Source organism: Pristiophorus japonicus, chromosome 5, assembly GCF_044704955.1.
Source record: "Pristiophorus japonicus isolate sPriJap1 chromosome 5, sPriJap1.hap1, whole genome shotgun sequence".
NCBI classification, from domain to species: Eukaryota; Metazoa; Chordata; class Chondrichthyes; family Pristiophoridae; genus Pristiophorus; species Pristiophorus japonicus.
This window is the reverse complement of record NC_091981.1, coordinates 152,396,840-152,417,146: the sequence shown is the minus strand read 5'-3', so window position 1 is coordinate 152,417,146 and position 20,307 is coordinate 152,396,840. Positions and strand designations below refer to the sequence as shown.

Below are 20,307 nucleotides of genomic sequence, written 5' to 3'. Positions count from 1 at the left end.
GCATGTGAAAAAGAAACGGCAGTAATCATGGGGGATTTTAACCTACATATTGATTGGTCAAATCAAATCGCACGGGGTAGCCTGGAGGAGAAATTCATAGAAGGCATATGGGATTATTTCTTAGAACAGTATGTTACAGAACCTACAAGGGAGCAAGCTATTTTAGATTTGGTCCTGTGTAATGAGACAGGAATAATAAACAATCTCCTCGTAAAAGATCCTCTCGGAATGAGTGATCACAGTATGGTTGAATTTGTAATACAGATTGAGGGTGAGGAAGTAGTGTCTCAAACGAACATACTATGCTTAAACAAAGGGGACTACAGTGGGATGAGGGCAGAGTTGGCTAAAGTAGACTGTAAACACAGACTAAACGGTGGCACAATTGAGGAAACATAGAAACATAGAAACATAGAAAATAGGTGCAGGAGTAGGCCATTCGGCCCTTCTAGCCTGCACCGCCATTCAATGAGTTCATGGCTGAACATGCAACTTCAGTACCCCATTCCTGCTTTCTTGCCATACCCCTTGATCACCCTAGTAGTAAAGATTCATCTAACTCCTTTTTGAATATATTTAGTGAATTGGCCTCAACAACTTTCTGTGGTAGAGAATTCCACAGGTTCACCACTCTCTGGGTGAAGAAGTTTCTCCTCATCTCGGTCCTAAATGGCTTACCCCTTATCCTTAGACTGTGACCCCTGGTTCTGGACTTCCCCAACATTGGGAACATTCTTTCTGCATCTAATCTGTCTAAACCCATCAGAATTTTAAACGTTTCTATGAGGTCCCATCTCATTCTTCTGAACTCCAGTGAATACAAGCCCAGTTGATCCAGTCTTTCTTGATAGGTCAGTCCCGCCATCCCGGGAATCAGTCTGGTGAACCTTCGCTGCACTCCCTCAATAGCAAGAATGTCCTTCCTCAGGTTAGGAGACCAAAACTGTACACAATACTCCAGGTGTGGCCTCACCAAGGCCCTGTACAACTGTAGCAATACCTCCCTGCCCCTGTACTCAAATCCCCTCGCTATGAAGGCCAACATGCCATTTGCTTTCTTAACCGCCTGCTGTACCTGCATCCCAACCTTCAATGACTGATGTACCATGACACCCAGGTCTCGTTGCACCTCCCCTTTTCCTAATCTGACACCATTCAGATAATAGTCTGTCTCTCTGTTTTTACCACCAAAGTGGATAACCTCACATTTATCCATATTATAATTCATCTGCAATGCATTTGCCGACTCACCTAACCTATCCAAGTCGCTCTGCAGCCTCATAGCATCCTCCTCGCAGCTCACACTGCCACCCAACTTAGTGTCATCTGCAAATTTGGAGATACTACAAGACTGGAGGACTTTTAAGGAACTCTTTCATAGTGCTCAACAAAAATATATTCCAGTGAAAAAGAAGGGCGGTAAGAGAAGGGATAACCAGCCGTGGATAACCAAGGAAATAAAGGAGAGTATCAAATTAAAAACCAATGCGTATAAGGTGGCCAATATTAGTGGGAAACTAGAAGATTGAGAAAATTTTAAACGACAGCAAAGAATGACTAAGAAAGCAATAAAAAAAAGGAAAGATAGATTACGAAAGTAAACTTGCGCAAAACATAAAAACAGATAGTAAAAGCTTTTACCGATATATAAAATGGAAAAGAGTGACTAAAAAGCAAATGTTGGTCCCTTAGAAGATGAGAAGGGGGATTTAATAATGGGAAATGTGGAAATGGCTGAGACCTTAAACAATTATTTTGCTTCGGTCTTCACAGTGGAAGACACAAAAACCATGCCAAAAATTGCTGGTCACGGGAATGTGGGAAGGGAGGACCTTGAGACAATCACTATCACTAGGGGGGGTAATGCTGGACAGGCTAATGGGACTCAAGGTAGACAAGTCCCCTGGCCCTGATGAAATGCATCCCAGGGTATTAAAAGAGATGGTGGAAGTTATAGCAGATGCATTCGTTATAATCTACCAAAATTCTCTGGACTCTGGGGAGGTACCAGCGGATTGGAAAGCAGCTAATGTAACGCCTCTGTTTAAAAAAGAGGGCAGACAAAAGGCAGGTAACTATAGGCCGGTTAGTTTAACATCTGTAGTGGGGAAAATTCTTGAAGCTATCATTAAGGAAGAAATAGCGGGACATCTAGATAGGAATAGTACAATCAAGCAGACGCAACATGGATTCATGAAGGGGAAATCATGTTTAACTAATTTACTGGAATTCTTTGAGGATTTCACGAGCATGGTGGATAGAGGTGTCCCGATGGATGTGGTATATTTAGATTTCCAAAAGGCATTCGATAAGGTGGCACACAAAAGGTTATTGCAGAAGATAAAGGTACGCGGAGTCAGAGGAAATGTATTTGCATGGATAGAGAATTGGCTGGCTAACAGAAAGCATAGAGTTGGGATAAATGGGTCCTTTTTGGGTTGGAAATCGGTGGTTAGTGGTGTGCCACAGGGATCGGTGCTGTGACCACAACTGTTTACAATATACATAGATGACCTGGAAGAGGGTACAGAGTGTAGTGTAACAAAATTTGCAGATGACACAAAGATTAGTGGGAAAGCGGGTTGTGTAGAGGACACAGAGAGGCTGCAAAGAGATTTAGATAGGTTAAGCGAATGGGCTAAGATTTGGCAGATAGAATACAATGTCGGAAAATGTGAGGTCATCCACCTTGGAAAAAAAAACAGTAAAAGGGAATATTATTTGAATGGGGAGAAATTACAACATGCTGCGGTGCAGAGGGACCTGGGGGTCCTTGTGCATGAATCCCAAAAAATCAGTTTGCAGGTGCAGCAGGTAATCAGGAAGGCGAATGGAATGTTGGCCTTCATTGCGAGAGGGATGGAGTACAAAAGCAGGGAGGTCCTGCTGCAACTATATAGGGTATTGGTGAGGCCACACCTGGAGTACCGCGTGCAGTTTTGGTCACCTTACTTAAGGAAGGATATACTAGCTTTGGAGGGGGTACAGAGATGATTCACTCGGCTGATTCCGGAGATGAGGGGGTTACCTTATGATAATAGATTGAGTAGACTGGGTCTTTACTCGTTGGAGTTCAGAAGGATGTGGGGTGATCTTATAGAAACATTTAAAATAATGAAAGGGATAGACAAGATAGAGGCAGAGAGGTTGTTTCCACTGGTCGGGGAGACTAGAACAAGGGCGCACAGCCTCAAAATATGAGGAACCAATTTAAAACCGAGTTGAGAATGAATTTCTTCTCCCAGAGGGTTGTGAATCTGTGGAATTCTCTGCCCAAGGAAGCAGTTGAGGCTAGCTCATTGAATGTATTCAAATCACAGATAGATAGATTTTTAACCAATAAGGGAATTAAGGGTTACGGGGAGCGGTCGGGTAAGTGGAGCTGAGTCCACGGCCAGATCAGCCATGATCTTGTTGAATGGCGGAGCAGGCTCGAGGGGCTCGATGGCCTACTCCTGTTCCTAATTCTTATGTTCTTATGTTCTTAAGCAGCCAATTTGCGCACAGCAAGCTCCAAACAGCAATGTGATAATGACCAGATAATCTGTTTTAGTGACGTGGATTGAGGGATCAATATTGGCCAGGACACCAGGGATAACTCTCCTACTCTTCCTCAAAATAGTGCCGTGAAATCTTTTACGTCGAAGAGAGCCGACGGAGACTCGTTTTAACATCTCATCAGAAAGGCGGCACCTCCGGCAGTATAGCATTCCCTCAGTACTGTGCTGGAGTGTCAGTCTAGATATTTGTGCCCATCCCTGTAGTGGGTGATTTGAACCCACAACCTTCTGACTTAGAGGTGAGAATGCTACCAACTGAGCTACTGCTGACACCACGGTGGTTTGGAAGATGCTGGGTAAGAAGGTGGGAGAACTGGGGATGATTATTTATGTTACCTCAAGGCTCATTACCCCACTGAGCTCTGTAGACACCTATTGCAAACCATCCTCTTTATAAATGGTCCTTTGCAATGAAGAGCTGTCCCACAAGTACACCTCCACTCATTATTGTGTGCTGCTGTGCAGTGCTGGATGACATGGGATGACTTCTGCGAGCATTACCGAGGCTGCCCGATCTTTGTAGAAAACTGAATCTCACAACCTCCAGTTGCAGCAGAATGAAAGGTCAACTCAGAATCCTCACAGTGCTTGCCTCACTCCACACTAAGACTAGTCCTACGACAAGTGGTGAGAGAACCAACACGACCTTGACCTCATCCTCACCAATCTATCTGTCGCAGATGCGTCTGCCCATGACAGGATTGGTAGCAGTGACCACCGCACAGTCATTGTGGAGACAAAGTCGCATCTTCATACTGAGGACAGTCTCAATCGTGTTGTGTGGCACTACCACTGTGCTAAATGGGATAGATTCAGGACAGATATAGCAGCTCAAAACTAGGCATCCATAAGGTGCTGTGGGCCATCAGCAGCAGCAGAATTGTACACCACCACAATATGTAACCTCATGGCCCGGTATATCCCTCACTCTACCTGTTATGTATGCAACACTATATAACCAGCATTCTACTGCCACCAGAGGGTGTATCTTTTGGAGTCCCAAGGGATTCCAGCATCCCTTGGGAGCACTGTATATAAGCAGGTCTCCCATGCTGTACCAGCACTCTGGAGTTAGAATAAAGAGACGAAGTTCAGACTTACTCACGTCTACAGTACTCAGTCACCTTGCTTAATTCAAGACCTAACAACCGGCGACGAGATAACGAACCATGCAGAGAATGCAGAGAACTGTTGGTATCCTGGAGAAATTCTCAGAAGGGGATGATTGGGAGGCCTTCATGGAGTGACTCAACCAATACTTCGTGGCCAACGAGCTGGAAGGGAGTGTGAACGCTGCCAAACGAAGGGCGATCCTCTTCACCGTCTGTGGGGCAACAACCTATGGCCTCATGAAGAATCTTCTTGCTCCAGTGAAACCAACAACCAAATCTTATGAAGAACTGTGTACGCTGGTCCGGGAGCACTTAAATCCGAAGGAGAGCGTTCTGATGGCAAGATATCGATTTTACCCATGTCAATGATCTGAAGACCAAGAAGTGGCGAGCTACGTCGCCGAACTAAGGCACCTTGCAGGACATTGCGAATTCGATGGATTCCTGGTGCAAATGCTAAGAGACTTTTTGTGCTTGGCATTGGCCCTGAGGTTATCCTTCGCAAACTATTGACTGCTGAAACACCGAACCTGAGCAAAGCCATAACAAAAGCCCAGGCGATAACACAAAACAAATTTTGCAGCATAAAGATGTTTCGGCAAGTACTGTACACAAAGTAACTTCGTTTTTAGGCTGGAATGCATATGGCAGAACGTACACGCCTGTAGTTGCACAACCTCAGATGACTCAGAGAGCTCCATCAAGCGTTAATGCGAAGCAATTGACACCTTGTTGGCGCTACGGAGGTGATCATCGAGCCCATCAATGCCGCTTCAAACACTATGCGTGCAAAGGCTGTGGAACAATTGGACACCTCCAGCGAATGTGCAGACGAGCTGCAAATCCTGCAAACCACCACGTTGCAGAGGATCAATCTGAACTTGAGACTCAAGCAGAGCAGGCAGAAGTGTACAGGGTACACACCTTCACCACGAAATGTCCACCAATCATGTTAAGAGTTAAACTGAACAGAATTCCAGTATCCATGGAATTGGACACAGGTGCGAGTCAGTCCATCATGAGCAAAAAAGCCTTCAGCAGGCTGTGGAGCAACAAGGCACACAGGCCCAAGCTGAGCCCTATTCATACCAAGCTGAGAACTTACACTAAAGAACTGATCCCTGTTATTGGCAGTGCAGCAGTAAAAGTCTCCTATGATGGAGCAGTGCACGAACTACCACTATGGATAGTACCAGGAGATGGCCCCACACTGCTTGGCAGAAGCTGGCTGGGAAAAATCCACTGGATCTGGTACGACATCCGAGCGCTTTCGTCCATCGACGATGCCTCATATGCCCAGGTTCTGAGCAAGTTTCCATCGTTGTTTGAGCCAGGCATCGGAAGTTTCTCAGGGGCGAAGGTGCAGATCCACTTGATTCCTGGTACATGATCCATCCACCACAAGGCACAGGCAGTGCCATATATGATGCAAGAGAAAATGGAGATCGAGCTAGACAGGCTGCAATGAGAGGGCATCATCGCGCTGGTGGAGTTCAATGAGTGGGTCAGTCCAATTGTTCCAGTTCTCAAGGGCGATGGCATGATCAGAATTTGTGGGGACTGTAAAGTAACGATTAACCGTTTTTCGTTGCAGGACCGCTACCCAAGGCAGACGACCTATTTGCGATGCTGGCAGGAGAAAAGACATTCACCAAGTTGGACCAGACCTCGGCCTACATGACGCAGGAGCTGGCGGAATCTTCGAAAGGCCTCACCTGCATCAACACGCACAAAGGTCTGTTCATCTACAATAGATGCCCGTTTGGGATTCGATTGGCCGCGGCTATTTTGCAAAGGAACATGGAGAGCCTGCTAAAGTCGGATCCGCAATTGATCACAGGTCGGGACACCATCGAACACTTGAAGAACCTGGAAGAGGTTCTAGGTCGGCTAGATCATGTGGGACTCAGGTTGAAACACTCGAAGTGTGTTTTCCTGATGCCAGAGGACGTGTTCTTAGGGAGAAGAATCGCGGCAGATGGCATCAGACCCACTGACACCAAGACAGAGGCCATCAAGAACGCGCCGAGACCACAGAATGTGACGGAGCTGCGGTCATTCCTGGGACTCCTCAATTATTTTGATAATTTCCTACCCGGGTTAAGCACCTTGCTAGAACCGCTACACATGTTGCTACGCAAGGGAGATGACTAGGCATGGGGGAAATCACAAGAGACCGCTTTTGAGAAAGCCTGAAATCTGTTATGTTCCAACAAACTGCTTGTCTTGTATGATCCATGTAAACGTTTAGTGCAAGCTTGTGATGCGTCTTCGTACTGGGTCGGGTGTGTGTTACAACAAGCTAATGAATCGGGACATTGCAACCGGTTGCTTATGCGTCCAGGAGCTTGTCCAAGGCATGCGTATACAGGGTAAAAATAAATGCATCAGTATTTGTTTGGGCTTAAGTTCGAGTTAGAAACTGACCATAAGCCGCTCATATCGCTATTCTCAGAGAGCAAAGGTTATCAATACCAATGCCTCTGCTCGCATCCAAAGATGGGCGCTCACGCTGTCTGCATATAACTATGTAATTTGCCACAGGCCAGGCACAGAGAACTGCGCTGACGTCCTCAGTCGGCTACCATTGCCCATCACTGGGGTGCAAATGACACAGCCTGCAGACTTGCTCTTAGTAATGGATGCATTTGAAAATGAAAAGTCAGCCGTTACGACCCGCCAGATCAGGACCTGGACCAGCCAGGATCCTTTACTGTTCCTTGTAAAAAAAACTGTGTCCTCCATGGGAGCTGGTCCAGTGTCCCAGCGGAGATGCATGAAGAGATCAAGACATTCCAACGGCGTAAAAATGAAATGTCCATACAGGCGGACTGTCTTTTGTGGGGTAATCGCGTGGTTTTGCCCAAGAAAGGCAGAGAACTGTTCATATGCGACCTACACAGCATCCACCCAGGCATAGTAATGATGAAAGCCAGATCCCGTGTGTGGTGGCCCAGCATCGACTCAGATTTGGAGTCTTGTATGCGCCAATGCAACCCTTGCTCTCAACTGAGCAATGCACCCAGGGAGGCACCGCTATATTTGTGGTCATGGCCCTCCGAACCGTGGTCTAGGATCCACATTGACTTCGCTGGCCTGTTCCTAGGCAAAATGTTCTTGGTTGTTGTGGATGCTTATTCAAAATGGATTGAGTGTGTGATAATGTCTGTAAGCACGTTCGCTGCCACCATCGAAAGCCTACGAGCCATGTTTGCCATGAACGACCTGCCTGATGTCCATGTCAGCGACAATGGGCCGTATTTCACCAGTGCTGAATTCAAGGAATTCATGACCCGCAATGGGATCAAGCACTTCACATCTGCCCCGTTCAAGCCACATCCAACGTCCAGGCAGAACGGGCAGTCCAAACCATTAAGCAAAGCTTGAAACGCGTGTCGGAAGGCTCCCTGCAGTCCCACCTGTCCCAAGTCCTGCACAAGATCCCACTCACTCACCGGGGTTCCCCCAGCCGAGCTGCTCATGAAAACGGTGCTCAAAACAAGGCTCTCTCGAGTCCACCCTGATCTCCAAGATCATGTCGAGGGCAGGCGGCATCAACAAAGCATGTACCGTGATCGTGCAAATTTGTCACACAATATTGTAGTCAATGACCCTGTATTTGTACTCAACTATGGACATTGTTCCCAAAATGGCTTGCTGGCACTTTCATAGCCAAAGAAGGGAGTAGAATGTTTCAGGTCAAACTCGCAAATGGACTAACCTGCAGAAAACATTGGGACCAAACCAAACTGCGATACACAGACTGCCACGAGCAACCTGAAGAGGACACCACCAACTTCGACCCTCCGATACACACACAAATGGCAACCGACATCACTGTTGACCACGAAGCTGAACTCATCATCCCCAGTAACTCAGCAAGGCCAGCTGTGCAGCAGCCCAGTGAAGGCCCAACCAACTCACCTGCACCTGTGTTTGTACCAAGATGATCAACTAGGGAACGGCAAGCCCCAGATCGTCTCACCCTGTAAATAAATGTACTATTGACTTTGGGAGGGAGTGATGTTATGTATGCAACACCTTGTAACCAGCATTCTACCATCACCAGAGGGCACATCTGTTGGAATCCCAAGGGATCCCAGCATCCCATGGAAGCACTATATATAAGCAGGCCTCCCATGCTGTACCAGCACTCTGGAGTTAGAATAAAGAGACTAAGGTCACACTTACTCACGTCTACAGTACTCAGTCACATTGCTTTATTTGAGACCTAACACTACCATTACCATCAAGCCAGGGGACCAGCCCTGGTTCAATGAGGAGTAAAGAAGAGCATGCCAGGGGCAGCATCAGGCATACCTAAAAATGAGGTACCAACCTGGGGAAGCTGCAATACAGGACTATGTGCATGTTAAAAGCCATAAACAGAGCTAAACGCTCCCACAATCAACGGATCAGATCAAAGCTCTGCAGTCCTATCACATCCAGTCGTGAAAGGTGGTGGACCATTAAGCAACTAACGGGAGGAGGAGGCTCCATGAAGTTCCCCATCGTCAATGCTGGATGAGTGCAAAAGACAAGACTGAAGTGTTTGCAACCATCTTCAGTCAGAAGTGCCAAATGGATGATCCATATTGGCCTCCTCCTGAGGTCCCCACCATCACAGAAGCCAGTCTTCAACCAATTCGATTCACTCTATGTGATATCAAGAAACGGCTGAGCATACTGAATACAGCTATGGGCCCCGACAACATCCCAGCTGTCACGCTGAAGACTTGTGCTCCAGAATTAGCTGCGCCTCTAGCCAACCACAACACTGGCATCTACCCGACAATGTGGAAAATTGCCCTGGTATGTCTTGTCCACAAAAAGCAGGACAAATCAAATCCAGCCAAGTACCACCCCATCAGTCTACGCTCAATCTTCAGCAAAGTGATGGAAGGTGTCATCAACAGGGCTATCAATCTGCACCTGCTCACTGATGCCCAGTTTGGGTTCCATCAGGACCACTCAGCTCCAGACCTCATTACAGCCTTCGTTCAAACATGGACAAAAGAGCTGAATTCTAGAGGTGAGGTGAGAGTGACTGCCCTCGACATCAAGTCAGCATTTGACCGAATGTGGCATCAAGGAGCCCTAGTAAAACTGAAGTCCATGGGAATCAGGGGGGAAACTCTCCACTAGCTGGAGTCATACCTAACAAAAAGGAAAATGGTTATGATGGTTGGAGGTCAATCATCACTGCCCCAGGACATGGCTGCAGGAGTTCCTCAGGGCAGTGTCCTTGGCCCAACCATCTTTATCTGCTTCATCAAAGACCTTCCCTCCATCATAAGATCAAAAGTGTTCGTTGTTGACTGCACAGTGCTCAGTTCCATTTGCAACTCCTCAGATAATGAAACAGTCTATACCCGCATGCAGCAACACTGGGACGAAATTCAGGCTTGGGCTGATAAGTGGCAAGTAACATTCACGCCACACAAGTGCCAGGAAATGACTAGCTCCAATAAACAAGAGTCTAACCACCGTCCCTTGACATTCAATAGCATTAGGATCGCCGAATCTCCCACCTTCAACATCCTGGGGGTCACCATTGACCAGAAACTTAACTAGGTCAGCAACATAAATCCTATGGCAAAAGAGCAGGTCAGAGGTTGAGTATTCTGCAGCAAGTGTCTCACCTCCTGACTCTCCAAAGCCTTTCCTCCATCTACAAAGCACGTGAGGTGTGGGATGGAATACTCTCCATTTGCCTGCAGTGTGTACCATCTACAAGCTGCCCTGCAGCAACTCGCCATGGCTTCTTTGGCAGCACCTCCCAAACCCGCGACCTCCACCACCTAGAAGGATGAGCAGCAGATGCATGGGAGCACCATCACCCCCAAGTTCCCCTCCAAGTCACACACCAACTTGACTTGGAAATTTATCACCGTTCCTTCATCGTAGCTGGGTCAAAATCCTGGAACTCCCTCCCTAACAGCACTGTGGGAGTACCTTCAGCACATGGACTGCAGCAGTTCAAGAAGGCGGCTCATCACCACCATCTCAAGGACATTTAGGGCTGGGCAATAAATGCTGGCCTTGCCAGCGATGCCCACAGCCCATGAACAAATATTAAAAAAATAAATTTCACCCAATCCTGGTGGATAGTGCTGGAAGAACTATGGCCACAAAAGAAGACTCCTGAAAACAAATTAGTCCTACCTCCAGCCCTTATGGAAGGATGTCTATGAAATGTCAGGAGTTATGTCTGGGGTATACGTCCCTCTGGCCCCAAGCCCACAAGTATTTGGCCTGCTGCCAGTAGATCAAAAGCTTCCATCACTGGCAGATTTGCACAGATCTCTATGCTACAATGTAAGACCCCGCATAACAGTATGTGATATATTTATCGTTCAGAGTGAGTAATGTGTGGGCTGTATGTAAAAAGGAAGAGAGTTGCAAAAGTAAATGAAGAGAGTAGCAAAACTAAGTGTTTATCCCTTAGAGGTAGAGACAGGTGAAATTATAATTGGTAATAAGGAAATGGCAGAGACTTGAAACAAATATTTTGTATCTGTCTTCACAGTAGAAGACACAAAAAGCATACCAAAAGTAATGGGGAACCAAGGATCAATAGAGAAAAATTACTTGAGAAACTAATGGGAGTAAAAGCCAAAAAATCCCCTGGACCTGACGGCCTACATCCTAAGGTTTTAAAAGAGGTGGCTGCAGAGACAGCAGATGCATTGTTTGCGATCTTCCAAAATTCCCGAGATTCTAGAACAGTCCCAGCAGATTGGAATGCAGCAAATGTAAGCCCGCTATTCAAGAAAGGCAGGAAAAAGAAAACAGGGAACTACACGTCAGTTAGCCTGACATGAGTCATCGAGAAAATGCTGGAATCCATTATTAAGGAAGTGGTAACGGGGCCTGCAGAAAGTCATAATATGATTAGGCAGAGTCAACATGGTTTTATGAAAAGGAAATCTTGTTTAAGAAAATTATTAAAGTTTTTTGAGGATGTTACTATCAGGGTAGATAAAAGGGAAACACTGGATGTAGTATATTTTGATTTCCAAAAGGCATTCAATAAGCTGCCACATAACAGGTTGCTACGCAAGGTAAAAGCTCATGGGCTTAGGGGTAATATATGAGCATGGGTTGAGGATTAGTTAATGGACAGATAACAGACAGTAGGGATAAACGGACCATTTTCGGGTTGGCAGAGGGGTGCCGCAAAGATCAGTGCTTAGGTCTCAGCTGTTTACAATCTATATTAATGACTTAGATGAAGGGACTGAGTGCAATGTATCTAAGTTTACTGATGATTCAAAGCTAGGTAGAAAATTAAGCTGTGAGGTGGACACAAAGGGGCTGAAATTGCCCACCGCTGGAAAAGGAGCGCACCTACCCCGTTTCTGGTGATTTTACCGGTGTGGTGGATACGGTGGCCTCTTGAGCGAAATTCCACTCTTTGGCTTTTTTTTCTCGGCGGATATGCAGAAGTTTACACTCTAGAGAGGCGCAAGTTGGGGGCGGGCCGAGTGGTCACCGCTATCAGTCATCAGCGGTAGCAGCAGTAGGTCCTCCTCCTTAATGGGAGACACACCGCCATTTTACAAGGACTATAGCCTCATTGCACCAGCAGAAAAAAGCAGCTTTTGGCACCGCGCTACGGGACCAAGATATTTTCGGCGGAATTTTGCCATTGGGTGTAACAGCAGTGGTTCACGCTCTTATGACACACCTGGGATAGATCGGCAGCAGCGGAGTGGTGGGAGAGGTGGGGAGTGGGTCACTGTCGGGATACCGCAGGAGCGGAATTTTAAAAATGGTAGCCATTACATGAGAAATCAGTGGCCATTGCAATCCGTAACATGGCCACCGATTTCCGGGGGTAACAGGCCTTAAAGGAAGGCCCCAAAGAGTCTTCAAAGGGATATAGACAGGTTAAGTGAGTGGGCAATAAGGTGGAAGATGGAGTATAACGTGGGGAAATGTGAGGTTAGTCACTTTGGTAGGAAGAATAGACAAACAGAATATTTTTTAAATGGTAAGAAACTATTAAATGGTGTTCAGAGAGATTTAGGAGTGCTCATACAGGAAACACAGAAAGTTAGCATGCAGGTACAGCAAGCAATTATGAAGGCATATGGCATGTTGGCCTTTACTGCAAGGCGTTTGGACAAAATAAATGGCACTTGACAAAAAAAAAAATGGCAAGGCGTTTGGAGTACAAGAGTAAGGAAGTCTTACTACAATTGTACAGGGCTTTAGTGAGACCACACCTGGAGTACTGTGCACAGTTTTGGTCTCCTTATCTGAGAAAGGATACACATGCCTTAGAGGCAGTGCAACAAAAGCTCACTAGACTGATCCCTGGGATGAGAGGGTTGTCCTATGAGAAAAGATTGAGTAGATTGGACCTATACTCTCAGGAGTTTAGAAGAATGAGAGGTGATCACATTAAAACATATAAGATTCTGAAGGGGATTGACAGGGTAGGTGCTGAGAGATTGTTTCCCTTAGCTGAAGTTTCTCGAACTAGGGGGCTTAGTTTCAGGATAAGGGGTTGTCAGCCATTTAGGACTGAGATGAGGCGAAATTTCTTCACTCAGAGAGTTGTGAATCTTCGGAATTCCATACCCCAAAGGGCTTTGGATGCTGAGTCGTTGAGTATATTCAAGTCTGAGATAGATAGATGTTTGGACTCTAGAGGAATCCAGGGATATGGGGATCGGGTGGGAAAGTGTTGAGGTCGAAGATCAGTTATGATCTTATTGAATGGCGGAGCAGGCTCTAAGGGGCGTATGGCCTACTTCTGCTCCTAATGTTCTTATACTTATGCACATGGAGCTGGAAAACACGAAGATATATGGAGCCCTAGCTTGCAGGCTGTTCTCCCATCTCTCAATCCTGCATAAACAGACTGATCTTAGGGCTACTTGCTGAGGAGACAGGCCCCAGAAACCTGTTCAACTCTGGGAGGACCAGCTGCTGTCTCAATTATTGTTAACCTCCCCGACCTGAACACCCAGCCATCATTGTGTGCTCCTCATTCTTATATACAGAACTGTATAACTATATATATATTTATACAACTCATTGCATACACCTGTCATTTATTGTGAAAATTATATTACAGCACATAATTTGTATTAAATCATGCCCTGAGAAAGTGTGTACATGTCTCATTCGAAATAAATAAAACTGTAAAAAAAATAGATTGACCAAAGAAAGGCAGATGCAATTTGTTAGAAAGGACACCACTGATCAGAGTCTTTTGAATAATTCTCGTTAAATAGCTACATGTGCATTTTTGAGAATATATCTACAATATCTCATTGAAATGAACAGAAAGAAAAGGCTTTTAAATGTTGTTGTGATTGGACCACCATGTAGCAGACTTGTTTGAGTAACTGGAAGCACTGCCTGTGTTGCAAAAACAAGACACAATATGATAAAGGGCGCCACAGCTCAAACAGCTCACCAAAATAAACAGATCCCCACCACCCAAGACTCAAATCCTGCCTCAACCCCTTTTTGAATCCTTCCCCAATCCGTGACCCCAGCGGCGGCTCTACAGTCCCATGAGATTTACAATCTCTACTTAAGAGAAAATAGAAAGAAAGAGGCCCCCAGAAAACTATAGGGAGGAAAGTAAAAATCAATTTTAAAAAGCAGAGAAGACAAAGGGAGAGTGACAATAGAACAAGAGGGAAACAGAAATGCCAACATAAAGACGGTAGACATAGATAAGGAAAACAACATTTACTCCAAATTTGAGTGGGCAACACCACGAGAGATTAGCTCATCCTAAAGCTAGAACAATCATTTGGTTTGTTTATTATGGAAATTAGTAACTTAGATCAGAATTTTTTTATTGACATTAAACAGAAGAAAGTACAAAGATCAAGATTAATATACCTCAACTTTACACGGGCCCCATTCACTATATTGCCATCGATAGCAAGGCTTGATTAGGCAAGGTTTGGACTGTTCCAGTTGCATTATACATGGTCTCCCGTCTCCCTGGAATGGCTGAATCAATGTCCTCTTGCGCGTCATTAACCCTAAATAAAGAAGGTGCAGATGTCACATTTACTTGGCTATAAGATCCTCCCACACACTTCTATAAAATCTACAATTAAAAAGAAAACAGTAAAATTGAAGTCCTAAACTTTATTTGTTCTGTTAAATAAAATCAGGAGAATGCTTGCTTTTCTACATAAATAATGACCAAACAAAAATCACATTTTCAGATATTGTATGGTTCACAGCCATTCTTCAGTTCCATTTTTGGTTAAAAGAAAAACTTCTCCCTCTCATAGGACCCAAATTTGGCCCACCCCGTTTTTTTGGTGCACTCAATGGAGTTGCGCCGACTTCCTAGGGTGAAAATGGCGTTGAAAGATCTCCCCGGATTCTGGCCGCTCTGTGGCCTCTCCCATGGCTTGGCGCGGCGTGGTCTGTCCATTAGGGGACGGAACTAGGGCCCTGCGCGAAAAACAGTGCCGGAAGCTCAACGCATGCGCACTGGAGGTTTCGCGCATGCACAGTAGCTCCTGCCCTCAGCCGGAGAGTCCTCAGAGAAGTTCTCGTCGGAGAGATGTCCTCATCAGAGCGAAGTCCTCATCGGAGAGAAGTCTTTGGAGAGAAGTCTTGGAAGTCATCGGAGAGAACTCCTCGGAGAGAAGTCTTGGAAGTCCTCGGAGAGAAGTCGTCAGAGAGAAGTCCTGGAAGTCATCGGAGAGAAGTCCTGGAAATCGTTGTGGAGAAATCCTCGGAGAGTCGGAGAGTCCTCGAGAGAGTCAGAGTCGGAGAGTCCTCGAGAGAGTCGGAGTCGGAGAGAGTCAGAGAGGAGTCGGAGACGGCCCGCTGACTTTCCGGGCCGAGTTAGGAAGGTAGGACATAAGTTTTATTTTTTATTTATTATTGATGGTTTTTATGCTTCTTGAATGTTGTTGTGAAGGTGTTTAGTGCTTTGCAAGGTCCTCTCTGTTTACTTTCCCCCCCACCCCCCCTCCCATCTCTGACTACCTGCGCTGATTTCTTAACTCTCCCCAAGGGTTTTCTGTGCGGTCACAAGTGGCCACATACGCTGGCCTAAGTTACTTTGGAGCAACTATTAGCTGTCCAAATGGACAAAATGGGTGTAGGTAGCTGGTAACGCCCAATTTTGAAAAAAAAATGAAACAAAAAAAATCCTAATCAACTCACTTACACTGGCGCAAATTAAGTGTGCAGAATGGGGATTTTTAAGATACTTCAGAAAAATCAAGTTGCTCCAAAAAAAACGGAGCAACTCCTGGACAAATTTGGGCCCATAGAATGGGAATTTGGGAGCAATTATAAGGCACCATTGTAATCATTTTCAGCTTTTAAATTGTGAGAGCAATGCTTGACACATTATAACCACAGACTTATTCCCTAAGAATTGATTAAGACCTTATAATCACTTCAGAATGTTTTTCAACTAATATATGTATACATATATACACAGGTGCATCGTCCCGAATCTGGAATTTCAAAAAACTGATATTTCGGTGAGTTGCGAGGAGCGGAAGAGGATCAGCGAGGTCCAAAATCCGTCAAAACCCGAAATCTGGCACAGGTTCGGTCCGCAGTGAGGTCTGAAATCCAGCAAAACCAAAAATCTGGCACGGATTCGGTCCTGAGGACTCCGGTTTTCAGATTATTGATTTTCTTGTCTGAAATCCGGAAAAACCGAAAAACCGGCATGGATTTAGTCCCGCGGATTCTAGATTTCAGACATTGTACCTGTATATACAAACATACATATATAGCATATGTTTACACACATATACATATACTATATATATATAATAAAGATACATACACATATATATATATAATATACACACACACATTTTACATATAAAATGCAGTGAAAACTCCAGTGTCAGTCTTAGTCTATGGCAAAATCCATTACGTCTATAAGTGGTTTTGTGATAAGTCTTTTAACTTTGTTATGGCCTGTCATGTACCATTAGCTGTATAACCCATTACTGGTACTGTATTCTGGCTCTGAGAGTCAGCACTACAAAGGCATAGTGGTATCACAGGAAACTTTAAAACATTATTAGGATTAAAGATAATAATCTTATGCTTTACATGAAGTTTAATCTGAATAGAGCTGGAAAAACTGAGACCTCACCTCTACTTGAAAGTGAGATGCAATGCAGCCACTGCATGAGTTCAACCCATCCTTCCAGAGCAGCCACTGATGCTTGGCTTCTTATGCATTTATATGGCAATGTGTTCCGGAAGAATGCATATGGATTCTTGTGAGTATAATTGTTGACATTAAAGTGCAACTGAATGTTAAGTTAAACTGGGTCCCGCTGGGTTCTAATAAATTGCATTAGTATTAGTACGAACCTGAAAGACCACATGACCGAGAACAATCAGACCAGGACGACCAATCAGAGAATTGACAATTCACTGGACATTCCACAGCACACGATGCGTTCATCTGCCACGATTTTTCTAAACCCAGCTGTCAACAGAAGTAAAGGGCACTTTTAACCATAAGTGCTGAAAAAAGGCATCTGTACAGACAAGTTATTTACTTTTGTTTTCTTTACAGCTTTCAGAACAGAGGTTTGAGCTTATACATTTTCAAAATGATCACCTAGGCACAGCAAATATCAGAAAATTGGTTGGTTTGGAGCACCCACCTGGAAAGAGCATCAACCCAATTTTCTTTCCATTAACTTAAATGGGGTAAAATTACCTAGATTCCTTTACAGGCCTGTATTCCCACCTGCCTGATTTTATGCTAATTGCTGTGTCCAAGTGATCAACTGTGTCTGGGCACAGACCCAGGACAATCTCTCCGTACATCTCTGTCATAAAACATGCAACATGCTTACAAGCAATCAACTCATGTTGGGATGCATATGTCTGGCCCATTTATCAAACATTGCCTTTAAAGCAACCTTCCACCTGCCAAGGTTACTCCTGCTACGAGCTCACATAAAACATGTTCGGGCTGAAATTGCCCTGTGCTGCTCCTCCCATTCATGCCTTCGAGGGGGGCTAACGGGGTGTGAAAGTGTTTTCGCCTGGGGGGGGGGGGGGGAGGAGGAGGGGAGGGGGGTGGGCGGGGGGAGGGGTGGGGTTGCTACTGGCTCCCGTGAAATTGCGCGGGAGTTAGCAGAGGCACAAATACAGTAGTGCCGCGCCCCGCAAGTAGCGCCTCGATGATGTCATCGCCATTCGCGGTGACCCCTTTGCTCCCCGCGGCGACCCCTATCCGCCCTGTGCCGGAACTTGCCTAGTGCCATCCTCGCAAGTCGCGAACTGGGTCGACTTCCGCTCCAGGGGCGGAAGTTAAACGGGAGGTGTGCTGCATCCTGCACTGCCATTTTTATTCTTTGACCGACTCACTGGTCAGCCCGTGCTCCATCGATGTTGCGAGGTGCGAACGTGCAGCCTATCACTCTGTTTGGATGCCTGGCTGCGGCCACGGCACCCCTTAGCCCTGGTGGCCCAGTGGAGGCCATCAAAAGACCTGCAGAGTTCGCAGTGGTCCTCCCTTTTAACGGAAGGGAAGGGGCATTGAAATGCACCAGTGCTATGCGGAGAAGCCACATTGCGCTCCACTTCCGGTGAGGGCCGGTAACCCGAATTTCACAGCCGGAGCGGGACTTGCCCTGGAAGGTTACCGTCCCCAATTGGGGTGCAGGGAATTAAGGGTTACGGGGAGCGGGCGGGTAAGTGGAGCTGAGTCCACGGCCAGATCAGCCATGATCTTGTTGAATGGCGGAGTAGGCTCGAGGGGCTAGATGGCCTACTCCTGTTCCTAATTCTTATGTTCTTATGTTCTTGCGCACCAGGCACAGGAAGTCCCACCCCGACTCGGTTATCACCCCCAAACAGTGTGTAACCCAATTTTGTCCCTGATATTTTACTATAGCAAATCAACTAAAAGGTCACCAGGCCCTCAGAAGTGATTCCTTCAATGTGTTATTAACATCTGCATTCTACAAACTTTCTTCTCACAATTCCTCAAAGTAAGGTCAATTGAATTTGCACCACTAACATGGAGCTTTGTGGACAAGAGTTCATGTTGGATATTTTGAAGAAGGGATCAGCATGCCCTGTAGGAGTTTCCAATATTAATTTTATTTAATATATGCCTGGAAGTTGCAGTCAGTGGAAAAGACGTTCGCCGTTGGCCCTGACACAAAGATCTCGTCATCTCTGTGTCAAGAAGTTCTGGTTTTCCAATGCGTACTTCAAATCAAAAGTATGGCAGTGGCGGGGGAGGGGGGGGTGGTGGGGAGTCGGTGGAGCCCAAGTGTGAGCTGTTGTGACATTAACAAGCTGTCTAAGCAGCCAATCAAAACACACAATTCTTAGACAGCGAACAAGGAAGTGATAAGCGCTTAAAATTCTAACTTTTAAAAAATGTTGAAGAGAGCAAAGCAAAGATTGGGGCTCTCAAATAGGGAAAAGGCAAACCTGAAATAAAGACAAACGAACTTTAAAAGAAAATTACGTTTTCATTAAAATGGTAACATTTGACACTGCACAAAATTAAAATTAGTTTTTCAGGGCCATAAGCTTTGCTTAGCATTCAATACTCTATTAAAACCCCAGTTACACCTAATCCCTTTGGGTCTAACTTTTAATGGGGTATTTGACAGCGAACTTACTGCGGAAAAGCTGAAGTTTTCAGCAGTTTCCCTGATTTGACAGATTACACTGATTGTCGGCTCTATGGGGGCACAGAGCAGCCTGTGAAGGAGCAATGAATGACAGACCGCAACTTCAGGATTTCCGCATGCACCAAATCCCAAAGTTCCGGTCAGTTTCAAAGGCGGAATGATGGCAAATGTTGCTAGTCAACCGGACCGCAAATTCCGAGCCATTAATTGTAAATGAGTAACATTTACCCTATAGAGTCAGGAGAGGAGAGGGGAGGTAAGGTATAATTATAAGGTATAACTATTTCATGCTATCGTGGATTCTGGATAGGCAGAGCATCAACTACAGCTATTACAAAGATAGGGGGTGAAATTGCCCTGCGACCCAATTGGGGATGGTAACCTTCCAGGGCCAGGACTTTTAGCGGCTGCCGCGGAAGTCCTGCCCCCCACCGCGGAATTGCCCTTATCGCCACTGCAAGGAAGCGGAGCGCAATCTCCCGCACTCCACTTCCTTTAGGGGTGGTAACTGGGGTGGAGAGTCAAGCGCTACGTAGACATTGATGTATTTCAATGCCCCTCCCCTTCACTTAAAGGGGAAGGCCACTGCACACTCTGCACAGCCTCTAATGGCCTCCACTGAACCACCAGGGCAGCGTGCGACCAGGCCAGCAGGCCGTCACCCAAGACGGAGTGTGCTAGGCTGTACGATGCCGGCCCAGACTGATATGTCCTTACTATACAGTATAAGTACACACGAGGCCCATACTTGAGAGAAAGTTACTCTGTGACCAGTTATCTTTATTACCAAGACCTCAAGTGCTGAAGGTGGCTGGAGCTTCCTGTTTTATACCTGAAAGTCCAGGTTAGGAGTGTCTCCCACAAGTTCACCCCCTTGTGGTCAATGTTCTTAAGCTGTACAACTTAGGTCAGCTTATACATGGGTTACAATGATAGTTGAATACATGACATCACCTCCCCCACAAAGTCTTATTGGGATCACAGGTTAAGTCTCTC

General features: G+C 45.8%; 1 protein-coding gene across 2 annotated transcripts in view; it reads right to left on the bottom strand.

Moving 5' to 3' along the window:
• The window catches only part of LOC139264479 (thrombospondin type-1 domain-containing protein 7A-like), a 757,124-nt gene that overhangs the window by 41,480 nt on the left and 695,337 nt on the right, over positions 1-20,307 (bottom strand). For both annotated transcript variants that reach the window (XM_070881020.1, XM_070881021.1), the window contains 2 exons: positions 17,018-17,135; positions 14,543-14,688 (listed from right to left, as the gene is read on the bottom strand). In XM_070881020.1, coding sequence (XP_070737121.1) covers positions 14,543-14,688; positions 17,018-17,135 — 264 coding nt within the window. The remainder of the gene's footprint in view (positions 1-14,542; positions 14,689-17,017; positions 17,136-20,307) is intronic.